The sequence below is a fragment of the Artemia franciscana genome, chromosome 9 (genome assembly GCF_032884065.1).
Source record: "Artemia franciscana chromosome 9, ASM3288406v1, whole genome shotgun sequence".
NCBI classification, from domain to species: Eukaryota; Metazoa; Arthropoda; class Branchiopoda; order Anostraca; family Artemiidae; genus Artemia; species Artemia franciscana.
This window is the reverse complement of record NC_088871.1, coordinates 37,710,016-37,725,507: the sequence shown is the minus strand read 5'-3', so window position 1 is coordinate 37,725,507 and position 15,492 is coordinate 37,710,016. Positions and strand designations below refer to the sequence as shown.

General features: G+C 34.0%; 1 protein-coding gene across 3 annotated transcripts in view; it reads right to left on the bottom strand.

Annotated features, from left to right (window-relative positions):
- The window catches only part of LOC136031378 (serine/threonine-protein kinase Sgk2-like), a 53,740-nt gene that overhangs the window by 28,241 nt on the left and 10,007 nt on the right, over window positions 1–15,492 (bottom strand). For all 3 annotated transcript variants that reach the window (XM_065710888.1, XM_065710889.1, XM_065710890.1), the window contains exons 3-4: window positions 9,394–9,489; window positions 8,280–8,416 (exon numbers count right to left, since the gene is read on the bottom strand). In XM_065710888.1, coding sequence (XP_065566960.1) covers window positions 8,280–8,416; window positions 9,394–9,489 — 233 coding nt within the window. The remainder of the gene's footprint in view (window positions 1–8,279; window positions 8,417–9,393; window positions 9,490–15,492) is intronic.

Sequence of the window (15,492 nt, the reverse complement as noted above, 5' to 3'; positions counted from 1 at the left end):
TTAAATTTTACGTACAAGGCTCAGCAAATTAGTTGGGATAATTATTTTTCACATATGTTTACCTGGCGTAAATTGAATAGCATGACAATGCAATGTAGAAAAAAATATACAAATGTGCTGAATTTATGGTTCGTAAGAAGTAAAACTATATTCCCCGACATATGACTTGACGACGTGATCCCTTGCTATTAATAAACAAATCGTACACCCAATACCCAAGGATAAGAAATACTTAAAGTAGCCATGACATCAATAGAAAACATTTGATATTTGTTAAAAATCCCGACCCCATTCAAAAATTTGGATCTGTAAGATCTGAGATAAACCGGCTTGTCTGTCTACAGAATGTTATAATTAGCTTAGTCTCAGTGAGAAAAACTACAATATAGGTATATTTTTATTAAATAATTTAATATATAGAGGTGATCAGGTTAAGGTAGGTTAGGGTATTTAGCATGATGCGGTCTGCGTGGCCTGTTTTCTATAATTTTCTTATGTAGTTTCCATAATTTTGTTTCTAATGCATTACATTTTCATCATATTTTGGTATATTTCATTAGGATTAATCTAACTTCACGTTTTGGACGGGGTTGGGGTATTTAACAAGTAACAAACATTTTTTGCCTTCTGTGACCATTTTAGGTATTTCCCCTTGAAAGCCGCTAATTCCTAAGATCCTTCTTTTGGTTGTTTCAAAATTGCGAAATTTTCATAGTGAAAAGATTGATCAGGTGGGCAGCTTCACTTACCTTGGTGGTATTATTAGTAAAGGCGGTGGGAGCAGTGAAGATTTTAAAACTAGAATAGCCAAGCCTTTTTTTTTCACAGTTAAAAAAGTTTGGAAGAATAGGAAGCCAAGTCTGCAGATTAAGATTCGAATATTGGAAGCTACAGTGATGAGATTGGTCAAATATGGCTCTGAACCATGGGTGCTCCGAAAAGCAGAAGAGGATTTCCTAGACGTTTTCAAAAGAATTTGCTTATGGATTGTTCTGGATACCCGGCTGACTGACCGTATTTAAACAGTAGGCTGTACGAAAAGTGTGGTCCAATCCCGCTTTCTCGGGCTATAATCAAAGAAAGGTTGAGATGGCTAGGACACGTCCTGCTGATGAAGGATGAGAGATTGCCGAAGATTGTCCTTTTCGGCCAACCGTCTAGGGCTAAAGGGAAAGCAGGTCGTGTTCATATGGAGTGTGAGGATGTCTTAAAGAATAATTTAAAAGAAATAGGAACTTCCTGGGAGGGTGTAAAGAGGGAGGCTTTCAATAGAATGGGATGGACGAGGAGCGTGCGTAGCTGTATTGGCCTCAGGAAGCTTGGTGCTCCGGTGCGTTGTTAGTAGTAGTAGTAAAACACCATTTGACAGTGTTATCAAATTAAGCCATGTAAACAAATAAGAAAACAAAAAACTCGATAGTTCGCGCTTTGAGGTACATTTGAAGTAGAGAAAACATTGAAAGCGGTTATCATAAAAAAAAGAAAAAAAAATCCAGAAAGCTGATTGTTATCTGAATATCTGAGCATTCTGCATATTATAGGGGTACTTACGTGTTATCCCTACCACCCTCAAGAAGTTTGATCAGTTTATAACCGGTTTTTCTGTGTAACTCTCAGATCATCAACTTAGTCTAGGTAAAATAAACTACTATGGAGATATATTTTAATTAAATATTAATATATATAGTTGATTGGGTTAGGTATTTGATATTGGTACCGGCGCTTATACCACCCCCCCCCCCCAAATATCACCCATCAGAAAATACCCTCCTCCCTCCACCCCAAAAATACCACCCTACAGAAAATACCCTCCCTCCCGGAAAATAAGATTTTAGAATTATGTTTGAGTTTTGCTTTTTATTTTCCATAGGGGGGGGGGGAAGGAACTTTGGTAATTTTGTATTATACACCACTCACTCAAGTTTACCCCATGTAGAACTTGAGAACAAACCGGTTTCTTCGTTAGTTCCTTCCAGCTTAGCGTGAGAAAAGACAAAGACAAGTGACAGATTAGTTAGGAAATAGATAATTGGGGCTATATATTTGCACATAAGGGGGAAGGGGGTAGAGTATTTGGACAGTTTGAAGTCAGAAAACAATTCTTACTTCATGAGGTTTTCTTAATTCTTACCTCATAGGTTTTCCCCAGCGCAAAAGTGTTGTATTTTATTTACTTATTTGTGAATATTGAAATAAAAACTTAAACTTGAAAAAACTTGAACTTGAACATAATATGTAGAATAGTTGTACCTAACATATTTTTCATGCAGATCCACTATACTTTACCCCCAAAGTATGCAAACATTTAGCCCAAATTTGTTTTTAAGGTAACGAAGAAACCGGTTTCTTCTCGAGTTTTACACACCATAAACTTAAGTGAGTGGCGTATCAAACAGTTCGTGGTAACGAACAATAGTAGGGAGCGACCCAGCTCAATAGTAAACGAAGCTATAAAAAACGGAATTTTGATACTGAAAGATACATCAAAATAATTATATTTTTATGCTGATTTCAAATATATAAGCTTCATTAAATTTAGTCTTACCCATCAAAAGTGATGACCCTGAGAAAATTTGCCTTGTTTTGGAAAATAGGGGAAAACACCCCTAAAAGTCATACTTAACGAAAATCATCCTATCGCGTTCAGCGTATCATAGAACCCCATTGTAAGAGTTTCAAGCTCCTATCTACAAAAATGTGGAGCTTCGTATTTTTTGCCAGAAGACGGGTGCGTGGTGCGCACCGATCACGGGTGCGTGTCTATTTGTTTTTTTCCCCAGGGATCATCGTGTCGACCAAGTGATCCTAGAATGTCGCAAGAGGGCTCATTATAACGGAAATGAAAAGTTCTTGTGCCGCCTTTAAGTGACCCAAAAATTGGAGGGCACCTAGGCCCTCACCCACGTTACTCCCCCACAGTCTATGGGGGGGGGGCTGCAAGTTACAAACTTTGACCAGTGTTTACATACAGTAATGGTTATTGGGCAGTGTACGGACGTTTTCAGGGGTATTTTTTGGTTTGGGGGGGTTAAAGGGAAGGGGCCTTGTGGGATGATCCTTTTTAGGAAGAATATGTCATGGGGGAAGAGAAATTTAATGAAGGGGGCGCAGGATTTTCTAGCATTATTATACAAAAAAACAATGAAAAAATAAATATGAAAAAGTTTTTTTCAACTGAAAGTAAGGAGTAGCATTAAAACTTAAAACGAACAGAGATTATTACGCATATGAGAGGTTCTTCTCCTCCTAAACACTTCGCTCTTTACGCTAAAGTATTTTTAGTAATTTCAACTATTTATTCTACTGCCTTTCTGATTCAGGGGTCATTCTTAAAGAATTGGGAAAAAATTTAAGCTTCAGTGTATTAACGAGGGGACAAACACCCTCATATACATAATAAAGTATAGGAATATAGAAGATCGTTACGTAAGTTAATTCTTAAGTTACGTATATTTTTTACTACAAAAAACGTTCGTTAAAAATTTATAGTTCTAGTTGCCTTTTTAAGTAACCAAAAAATTGGAGGGTAACTAGGCCTCCTCCCCCACCCCTTTTTTTCTCAAAATCATCTGATCAAAACAAAGAGAAAGCCATTTAGCCAAAAGAAGAATTAATATGGAAATTTCATTTTAATAATTTATGTGCGGAGAGCCAAAATCAAACATACGTTAATTCAAAAACATTCAAGAATTAAATAAAAAAAATAGTTTTTTTTAACTGAAAGTAATAAGTGACATTAAAACTTAAAACAAACAGACATTACTCCGAGTACCAAAGGGGCTGTTCCCTCCTCAACGCCCCACTCTTTACGTTAAAGTTTTTTACTGTTTTTAAAAGTAGAATTGAGAGAAAGAGTCAAACTTTAGCGTAAAGAGCGGGACGTTGAGAAGGGAATAGCCCCTTTCGTACTCAGAGTAATTTCTGTTCGTTTTAAGTTTTAATATCGCTCCTTATTTTCAGCTAAAATAAAAATAGTTTTTTTAATTTAATAACACAAAAGTACTGAAATTTTTCATGGATAGAGACCCGGTATTAGTAAGTAACGATCAGAAATTAAATTATAAAAAACAAGTTTTTTCAATTGAAAGTAAGGAGCAATATCAAAACTTAAAACGAACAGAAATTATTACGTAATGGAAAGGAGTTGCTCCCTCCACAAAACCTTGCACTTTACGCTAGAGTTTTGGCTTTTTGTCCTAATTCTTTAAAAACAATTCCTGAAGCACAACGGCCGTTTAATTAGAATAATAACCTTTGTTTTAAAATTCTAAAAAAAACTTTACCGTAAAGAGCGATGTCTTGAGGAGGAGGCAACCCAGAACTAAGAATTGTTTTCTGACTTCAAACAGTCCAAATACTTTACCTCCTCCCCTCATGTGCAAATATATAACCCAAATAATATATTTCTCATCTATTATGTCGCTTGTCTTTGTTTTGTCTCACGCTAAGCTGAAAAAAACTAACGAAGAAACCGATTTGTTCTCGACTTTTACAAGGCGTAAACTTGAGTGAGTGGCGTATAATACACAAGTACCAAAATTCCTTCCCCCTAAGAAAAATAAAAAAACAAAACTCAAATTAAATTCTTAAATGTGGAAAGCCGTATTTTTCACTGGGGGAGGGGTATTTACCAGAGGAATATTTTCTGAGGAAGAGGGGGGCTGTTTTCCGCTAGAGGATATTTTCCACGAGGGGAGTATTTTTCACGGGAAGTATTTTCTGCGGGGGGGGGGGGGTAAACACCTAGAACCATCTAATATAGTACGTTCTGGGCGGCCTGTTTTCCATGATTCACTTTAGTAGTTTGATAAATCTTTTTGCTAAATTATTATATTTTCATCATATTTAGGTATGTTTCATTATGATTAGCCTAATTCACTTCTTTAGTGTGGTCGGGACAACGCGTAAGTTCCGATATCGGAAATTTTAGTTGCCAAGAACATGAACGTAGCCAATTATGAGTTTGAAAATAATCGTCATTAGACTTGATCTTTGGAATTGATTTACAGTCTGCATCCTCGTATCTCTTATGGTTACACGAATAAATAAAATTTTGTAAGTCTGTCTACTAATAAGACCAATAAAAACTTGTTTTCCGTTTTTTTTTTATTCTTTGATTAAGAATTCAAAAAATGGGACATGTCTGTTTTTATTGCTAAAACCGATTACTGTTAATTGGTAGTTATTTTTTTTATTCACACTGTGCCAAATTAGTTAAATGTGACAATTTCAAATCAAGAAAGATTGATGTGTGTTCAAGAAAAATACAGCATTTGACATATAAGAGCTGCTGGTTAAAAAAGAAGAACAGGGAATAAGTCAAACCTACCATATAAAACATGTCCATGCATATCTCTCTCTCTTTCTGTCTGTCTCTTTCTCTCTCTTTCTCCCTCTCACCTGTTTTGGCTTTTCCTCCAATTAGCCATGATTCTGAACTTTTTCATCACAGTCCACAAAGTTGAATTTAATTATCTCTCTCCCTCTCTTCAACTCTCTATCTTTCTCTCTCCCTCCCTCTCTATTAGTGTGCTTAATTTTGAACAAACTTTTTAATCAAACAGTTAGTAAAACCGAGGGTATGTAAAGGATGCCAAAACAGATAAAAATAGATGGGCTTTTGTGGCAATATCTAGATAAGTACAACTAATCAAATATGTCAACAATTCACCAAAGATACTTCCCAAAAGTATTAGCGTAAAAATATTGGCATGCTTCAAAAAAAGGGGGAGGACATACCTCCTAAAAATTCGAAAATCATGGGCTCAAAGTTAATTTTAGAGGCATTGATATGTTTCAAAATTATCATTATCGAGGCATTATTATGCAAAAAATAAACGTTCACATAAAAGAGTGGTAAAGGAGACAGCCCTCTTATATGTAGGACAAACCCAAAAACAACATAAACCAGGGACAAAAATAAAAGTTGTTTTTTGTTAAGGAAAGTAAATAACGACGTTACAACTTAAAACGAACATAAATTATAAAAAGAGGGCCAGGAGCGAATCTCCAGCATTTTTATTGGGGCGAGGGGGAAGAAGGGACCATGCCCGGATAGACAAGGGGCATGACATATATAATATTTTTTCTCCACACTATTGGGAGAAACTGCTCCCCCCTGCCCCCAAGTGACGCCCCTGGCTGCTGCCCCTTAATCCCTCGATTATTTACGCCTAAAGTTTCACACATCATAAATATTAATAATTTTCTCACTAAAGTATAAGTTTTGCTTTACTTTAATGAGTAAGGGTTTAAGGGTATGGCATCCCGTCTCATATAAAAGATAGTTTCTGTATTTAAGCTTTAGAAAGGCTCTTTACTTCTATTTCATTTAATTTTATATTTCTTTTATAACTATAAGGTCCAATGCCCAACAGTGGAAAATATCAACCTTTTTTCCCGGAGCTATCAACCAACGTTTGGTATAACGTGTGAGACCCGTGTTAGCAAGCCTCGATTTCCAAAAGTAAAGATATCTCACTCGTATAATAAGTTAAACCTCTGACAATTTCTTTAAAACATACTTTATAAAGATATTTATACTAATTCCGAAATAACTGATTTCTTTGTTATATTTTTTCCCATATTATCTATTTCATATTTAAGTAAATGATGCCTAACATAGCGACAAAACTAACTTTTTCTAAAAAAGTCTTGAAAAAAAGTTTTTGTCTATACTGCACCAAGTCGGTTTTGAAAAAAAAACTACCTTATTTTATAAGATCGAACTCGAGTGGCTGTCCACTCTCAAACAATATGCACCTGGTTCTCATTGGCATTGGCATTTTCCCGTTTTTGGACATTTATCTGCCTGATTAGCGACAGTGAAATTTTTGAAAATTGTGACAGCTATGTTTGCTGGGTAATTTCTAAGTTAGTATTTATTATCTATTAATTTACTGTTTACATCTAAGAATCCTTTTAAAGTTTGAGTGTAGAATTCCAATCTGTGAATACAAGATAATAATATAGCAAAGATCATTTCTGTATTTTTTACATGGCTTTCCGTTTTAGTCTTGGGAAAAAGCGTTCGTTTTTGATCTGAGTAAAGGGCAAGAAGTATCAAGGCCATTTTATTGTAAAACTATTTTATTCATGGTCTTGGTAAAAGTAAGTGCGTCATTGATATCATTAACTCTAAGTCTAGAAATTCCCTACAGCTTGAGGTTATTACCTACACAGAAAAGTAGTATTACTTGATTACACATCGAAAGGTTGTCCAATTTAAAAAAGCATATGACCCTTGTGGTGCATGCCACGCATAGCACTCAAAAAGGTGAGTTGAGAATAAGTATGCATTGTGCCAGGCGTAGCAGAACAAGTGGCGCTCCAAGATAAACATCGTGTGGCCGATAGTGGACGACATCTTGCCAAACTTTACAATGACAAAATATTGCTTAGAAAGATTACCCAACAACTTTACCGTGAGGAATAATAATTTAAACTATGCAATACCCAAAAATAGGAACTAGCTTTATAAACTTCCAACAGGAACGTAAGAAAACTATGCTTTAACGATAAGTTTTTACTGTTTTCGCAACGAAATTTTAATTCTGCGAAGCCCATACATCTACTACTCCTAGCAATATTTCGATTTAAAATTTTCAAATACTATTTTGATTCAAATATTTCTAGGTGTAACAATCACCCGTGATCCAAAATGGGAAGCTCATAGTCTAACATTGTTGAAGTACCAATGACACTAAAAATTGAATATAATTTGTTAGATTGGTTAAGTGAGAAGTTACACAACCATATACGACTTAAAACATTAGTAAAATCGGAAATTCAATTTTCGACGAAACTGAATTTCAATTCTTAATTCAGTTTTTTATACTTGCAGACGTTAAATTTAAAAATAAAATGGGTAATTAGCAGAGTAAATTAGCAGAAAAAGTAAAGAAAAATGTATATTCATGGAGTTCCGGAAAGTGTGACTATCCCTAGAGCTGTAGCAGAAGGAAAACATAAATATAGGTTAACCCTAATATCTTGTTAACAAGTAAGATTTGGAGATTTGGAAAGAAGTGTATGCTTCATGGAATAGCAAAATTTTAAGCTAGCCATTATTTGTTTATAATTAAAATTATTCTAAGCTTCAAATTATTATTTGTTGGCTTACCAATCAGAGCATCTTTTTGGAAAGAGCGATTATCCTATGTTAGCGATTATCCTGAGTTTTCGAGTTACTCAAGTTAATTCTGCAGTCTTTCCAGTCTTGAACCAAAGTAAATTTTCGAAATTTTTTCTTTGATTTGAATTATAAGCAAAATACTTACATTTTAACTAAGGACGGATCAGCGACTAATTTCTGAAGAAAATGACTTAAGCCGTCTTTTCTGGAGCGAAGAAAAAGAGGGTCGAAATTGCTGCCAAACAGTCGTTTTCCAGGTAGTCGAAAAGATAGATGTGGACACTGTAATAAAAAAAGTTATAGCTGGTAACCATGAGTAGGACATTTAATATTCTATTAACTATCTATTTAATTATATCTTTAATGCAGCCACATGCAAGATAACTGTACGTGCAATTACGCGTCAAAGATACTATTGAAACAGAAACGATTTTTAAAATTCATTATTCACAAGATAGTTCTCTTGAAATATACATTGAAAATTCCTATAAATTCATGTGCACACATACAATATTGAAGAATAGTTACATAAAATAACTGGGAGGCGGAGAGGAAAGGGCCAAGAGAAAGAATCGTTTTAAGAGGGAGGAAATAAAAAAAGGCAGAAAGAGAGAGGGGGAGGGAGAGAGAGAGAAATAGGGGATATAAAAAGATAACAGTAGAAAAGGAGAGAGAAAAAGAGAGGAGTAGAGACAGAATGGGTTGAAATGGACTTAGTTAGAAAAATTCAAAAGGATAATAATTATAATAACGTAATTATTATATTACTAGAAATCATGAAAAATTCATAAAGCACAGGCTTATTCTTAACAAGGAAAGGTTTATCAAAACACCAAAATAGCTTAATAAATATATTGGAACGATGCGTATGTTTTTGTTAATTAAGGACGACCGTAAAGTAAGTAGCCTACTTAAATTATATAGATCAATATTGCTAAGTAGCTCTTGAAAATTTTTCAAGAGAAAACACAAGATATAAAAAACAAAAGAAGTAGTGAAATTAAATACATAGATACCACGGGTGCCAAATCACTAAACTATATAGCTGGGAGGGGAAGTCAGGAAACTTTTAATTCTTTTTAATGAAGATATAAAAAAAAATATTTAAAATCAGAGTGGGGTCATTTCTTTTTTTTGCTGATCCTCTTTTCAACTAACATATTGAATAGGTATTTTTCTAAATCTAAAGGGTATAAAATCTAGAGGTCAATTGCCACCCCCTGCTCCCTCCCCATATGACCCCTTTGAAAGATGCTTACCTGAGTCTTGATGACTAAGTACAGTTGACTAAATTCAGAATATCTTCTTTTAACGGTCCATATCCTGCCGTTTAACGACACTTGTATGTGATATGCCTTTAAATAAAAAAAGAGCATATAGATTTATCCATTTTAAAGCAGCAAGCCAATAGCGAAATATACATGACCATTCTAAAATAAAAAAAAGGAAGAAGAACGAAAAAATCCTCAAAAACATAAAATTACTTGGCAAAAGGTTCGTGACAGATATATCGTCTCATTGATTCAGACTACAGTTGCAGCGGCATCAATTAACAACAATTTAGGGGAGATTTAAATTCCAAAATATAAGGGACAAATTTGACCCTTTTTTGATCATTTTTTCAATGACAACACTCCTGAGAAAGGTATTTCCCCAAATCCAGGGCGAGCAAAAAATCGAGTATATACATCCCCCCTGTCCCCTTTATCAACTGACCCTACTGACAGAAGGTGGAACAGTGTCGATTGCATTTCTAGAAAAGGTATACTATCTCGCGGGGTTGATAAATTTCTCACAGCTTTACTCAATTTTTCATAATTGCTAATCATGGTTGCAGCCGTAGCTACAACCTAGTAAAGAGCCAACCACAACCCATAGTAACTAAAAGTTAAAGAACGAGTTTAAAAAAAAATGCACAGTGAGACAAAAATTGTCATCTGACACTGATTCAGGAATGGTAACTATTATTTCGGTTCGTCTTAAAAGTAAAAGTTTACTGCGAAAAGAAATTAATGGTGATTTCGAAAAGAAGCCTGAAATCCCTCATAAATGGAGTCAAATCAAAATTAATAGTGTACCATTGGAATCAGCATGGTCGGACACCATGTACAGAGAAATTAGAGTCCCCCTCCTTGAACTACAAAGAAAATCACTTTTTGCATCCGCCACACTGGTCTGTCTCCCATTTTTTTCAGTAGGCCAAGTGGGTTACCAGAACATCATAGATAGATGCTCAATGGCTCATTCAAAAGCTATTTCACATATCTAGGTGCTTTTTATAAATTCCGATATCTGCAAGTTCCATATAGCACTAAAATGGCCTTTTGTGCCGTTTCAGGGGTGGCGCTAGCAGGCTATCAGAACATCGCAAACAGATTTTTATAGCTCACTAGCTGTTGGGGTGGCGCTTCGCGCCACCCCAACACCTAGTTGGTGGGGGCGCTTCGCGCCCCCCCCAAGCCCCCCCGCGCGCGTAAGTCGTTACGCGCCATAATAGTTACGCGCCATTGTAGTTGTGTCCCTATGTCCCACCTGTGAATATAGATATATATATATATATGGTTTTAACTACGTAAAACTTGCGAATATACAACATTCTTTGCTGTCCCATTGTCTTTGCATATAAATAGATTGTCAGGTTATCCCCCTGTTTCCCCCGGTGTCCCCGTTGTAGTTGTGTCCCTGTGTCCCGGTCGTCATTTATATTCCCTGTGTCCCGGGTCCCGGTCATCATTTGTATCCCGGTGTCCCGGTCTGTATATACATTCGTTTTTTAGTTTTGTTTTTCTCCTTTATTTTTTTCCTTTTTTTTTCTTTTTTAGCTTATTTAGATTTTTAGATTTTTTAGTTTTTTTTATTAGTTTTTAGTTTTTATTTCTTTTTAGTTTTTTTGTCCCGGTCGTCATTTATATCCCCCTGTTTCCCCCGGTGTCCTCGTTGTAGTTGTGTCCCTGTGTCCCGGTCGTTATTTATATTCCCTGTGTCCCGGTCGTCATTTGTATCCCGGTGTACCGGTCTGTATATACATTCGTTTTTTAGTTTTGTTTTTCTCCTTTATTTTTTTCCTTTTTTTTTCTTTTTTAGTTTATTTAGATTTTTAGATTTTTTAGTTTTTTTATTAGTTTTTAGTTTTTTTTTCTTTTTAGTTTTTTTGTAGTTTTTACCTTCTTTTTAGTTTTGTTAATTTTTTTTTTTACTTGTGTCTTGGTCGTCATTTATACTCCCTGTGTCCCGGTGCTTTGTTGATTGCTAATCGAACATTCCTTTTGTCCTGGTCGCTTTCTCTTTGAGTGTCGTCATTTATTTTTTTCTTTTTTAGTTCTTTTAGTTTTTACCTTTTTTAGTTTTTTTTTAGTTTTTAGTTTTTTTAGTTTTTTACCTTTTTTTAGTTTTTTTAGTTTTTTAGCTTTTTTATTTTTTTTATTAGTTTTTAGTTTTTTTGTAGTTTTTGCCTTTTTTTTAGTTTTTTTAGTTTTTTAGCTTTTTTATTAGTTTTTAGTTTTTTTTGTAGTTTTTGCCTTTTTTTAGTTTTTTCAGTTTTGACGTCACCTGATCCAGTTTTTTCAGGTGACGTCACCTGATCCACGATCCACAGATCCACAGACAACTTATTTTTATATATATAGATAGTTTTTTTTTTTTACTTATGTCCTGGTCGTCATTTATACTCCCTGTGTCCCGGTGCTTTGTTGATTGCTAATCGAACATTCCTTTTGTCCTGGTCGCTTTCTCTTTGAGTGTCGTCATTTATTAGTTTTTTCCTTTTTTTTTAGTTTTTTATTGGTTTTTACCTTTATTTTAGCTTATTTTTCAGTTTTTTCCTTTTTTTAGTTTTTTTTTATTTTTTATTTTTTTTAGTTTTTTACCTTTTTTTAGTTTTTTTAGTTTTTTTAGTTTTTTAGCTTTTTTACTTTTTTTATTAGTTTTTAGTTTTTTTTTGTAGTTTTTGCCTTTTTTTAGTTTTTTCAGTTTTTTTTTTAGTTTTTTATTGGTTTTTACCTTTATAGTTTTTTTAGTTTTTTAGCTTTTTTATTTTTTTTATTAGTTTTTAGTTTTTTTTGTAGTTTTTGCCTTTTTTTAGTTTTTTCAGTTTTGACGTCACCTAATCCAGTTTTTTCAGGTGACGTCACCTGACACATCCATCCATCCATCCACAGACAGACAACTTATTTTTATATATATAGATATGGTTTTAACTACGTAAAACTTGCGAATATACAACATTCTTTGCTGTCCCATTGTCTTTGCATATAAATAGATTGTCAGGTTATCCCCCTGTTTCCCCCGGTGTCCCCGTTGTAGTTGTGTCCCTGTGTCCCGGTCGTCATTTATATTCCCTGTGTCCCGGGTCCCGGTCATCATTTGTATCCCGGTGTCCCGGTCTGTATATACATTCGTTTTTTAGTTTTGTTTTTCTCCTTTATTTTTTTCCCTTTTTTTTCTTTTTTAGCTTATTTAGATTTTTAGATTTTTTAGTTTTTTTTATTAGTTTTTAGTTTTTATTTCTTTTTAGTTTTTTTGTCCCGGTCGTCATTTATATCCCCCTGTTTCCCCCGGTGTCCTCGTTGTAGTTGTGTCCCTGTGTCCCGGTCGTTATTTATATTCCCTGTGTCCCGGTCGTCATTTGTATCCCGGTGTACCGGTCTGTATATACATTCGTTTTTTAGTTTTGTTTTTCTCCTTTATTTTTTTCCTTTTTTTTTCTTTTTTAGTTTATTTAGATTTTTAGATTTTTTAGTTTTTTTATTAGTTTTTAGTTTTTTTTTCTTTTTAGTTTTTTTGTAGTTTTTACCTTCTTTTTAGTTTTGTTAATTTTTTTTTTTACTTGTGTCCTGGTCGTCATTTATACTCCCTGTGTCCCGGTGCTTTGTTGATTGCTAATCGAACATTCCTTTTGTCCTGGTCGCTTTCTCTTTGAGTGTCGTCATTTATTTTTTTCTTTTTTAGTTCTTTTAGTTTTTACCTTTTTTAGTTTTTTTTTAGTTGTTAGTTTTTTTAGTTTTTTACCTTTTTTTAGTTTTTTTAGTTTTTTAGCTTTTTTATTTTTTTTATTAGTTTTTAGTTTTTTTGTAGTTTTTGCCTTTTTTTTAGTTTTTTTAGTTTTTTAGCTTTTTTATTAGTTTTTAGTTTTTTTTGTAGTTTTTGCCTTTTTTTAGTTTTTTCAGTTTTGACGTCACCTGATCCAGTTTTTTCAGGTGACGTCACCTGATCCACGATCCACAGATCCACAGACAACTTATTTTTATATATATAGATAGTTTTTTTTTTTTACTTATGTCCTGGTCGTCATTTATACTCCCTGTGTCCCGGTGCTTTGTTGATTGCTAATCGAACATTCCTTTTGTCCTGGTCGCTTTCTCTTTGAGTGTCGTCATTTATTAGTTTTTTCCTTTTTTTTAGTTTTTTATTGGTTTTTACCTTTATTTTAGCTTATTTTTCAGTTTTTTCCTTTTTTTTAGTTTTTTTTTATTTTTTTTAGTTTTTTACCTTTTTTTAGTTTTTTTAGTTTTTTTAGTTTTTTAGCTTTTTTACTTTTTTTATTAGTTTTTAGTTTTTTTTTTGTAGTTTTTGCCTTTTTTTAGTTTTTTCAGTTTTTTTTTTAGTTTTTTATTGGTTTTTACCTTTATAGTTTTTTTAGTTTTTTAGCTTTTTTATTTTTTTTATTAGTTTTTAGTTTTTTTTGTAGTTTTTGCCTTTTTTTAGTTTTTTCAGTTTTGACGTCACCTAATCCAGTTTTTTCAGGTGACGTCACCTGACACATCCATCCACACATCCATCCACACATCCACAGACAGACAACTTATTTTTATATATAGCTCATATAAAAATTATTGCTCATATCGACGTTCTTCCTACTAATTCCATCATCTGCAAGTTTCAAATGGGACTAAAAAGGGCACTTTCGGTGCCATGCGTAAGTGGAAAAGCTGGGACTATTGGGCTAGCAGAACTTATAAGAGTTATGTTTAGTGGCTCATTTGAAAGCTATTGCTCATATCTACGTGTTTTTTGTTTTTTTTTATTATCGATCCTACCATTCGTAAATGTGATATAGCACTGAAAACAACACTTTTGGTGCCACTTTTTAATTGAAAAAGCTCTGAAGTACAAAATAGGTACTATTGTAATAGTTATGTTCCAGAAAGCTTATCTGGAGTTTCGTAGGAGTCCCTCCCGTACACTGCTCCTTCCAGTCCCCTTAATAAGTTTCATTAATCGTCTGATCACCAGCAAGCTACCGAAACATTAGCAGGCACACCATCGTAAATAGAGGTTTAGTGGCCCAATTAAAAGCTATTGCTTATATTTACTAGGTTTTTACAAATTCTATTAGATTTCACAGATTTCAATATTAACTAGTTTCTGGGGAGAATTTGCAATGTACTGGTCATGTTTGAAGCATTAGCTGCAACCTAGTAAAGAGTGAACCTAAAAGTAGCTAAAAGTTTAAAAAAAACATTAAAAACGGTCCTTTTTTTTCTTCTTTTTTTCCAGGCCCAGCGGGTTACTAGAACATCATAGAGAGATGCTTAAGAGCTAATTCAAAAGCTATTTCTTATTTGTACGTGGTTTATGTAAATAGAACCATCTGCAAGTGCCATATGGCACGGAAAAGGCCCTTTTTATGCGATTTCTCAAGGAGTGGGGCTAGCAGACTACCAGAACACTGTAGATAGATTTTTGACAGCTCATATACATCACTCATTCCTACGTTCTCCCTAAAAATTCCACCATCTGCAAGTTTCAAATGGCAACAAAAACGACACTTTTGGCGCCATGTCTAAGTGGAAAAGCTGGGGCTAGTGGGCTACCAGAACTTATTGGAGTAATGTTTAATTGCTCATTTGAAAACCTTTGTTCGTATCTACGTGCCTTTTATCCATTCTACCGTTCGTAAGTTAAATATAGCACTGAAAACAATAGTTTTGGTGCCACTCCTTTAGTGAAAAATCTTGGAAGCGTAAAACGGTATAATTGTAATAATTATGGCCCAAACCCCCTTAACTCAAGATTTGCATGAGCACCTCGCGCATATTCCTCCTCCTGACCCCCTTCATAATCTACGTAATTAAAGTCCTTAAAACACCAATATATTAAACTAGATTTTTAGAAACGGGGTTCTGTTAGTACAACACTGGACTTCAAATTACATTATCATTTGCTCAATTCCTGCTTGGATTTTTGTTTTTTAAATCAAGGCTTCTAATGGTTATTTTTCAAATAATCCACTATTTTTGCAAATATGATGCACTCATTTGTAAAATCATATCTCGACAAGGCTCAATTTAAAGCTATTACTCACATCTATATGCTTTTTATTAACTATAACATCCATAAGTGCCATATATCACTAAAAA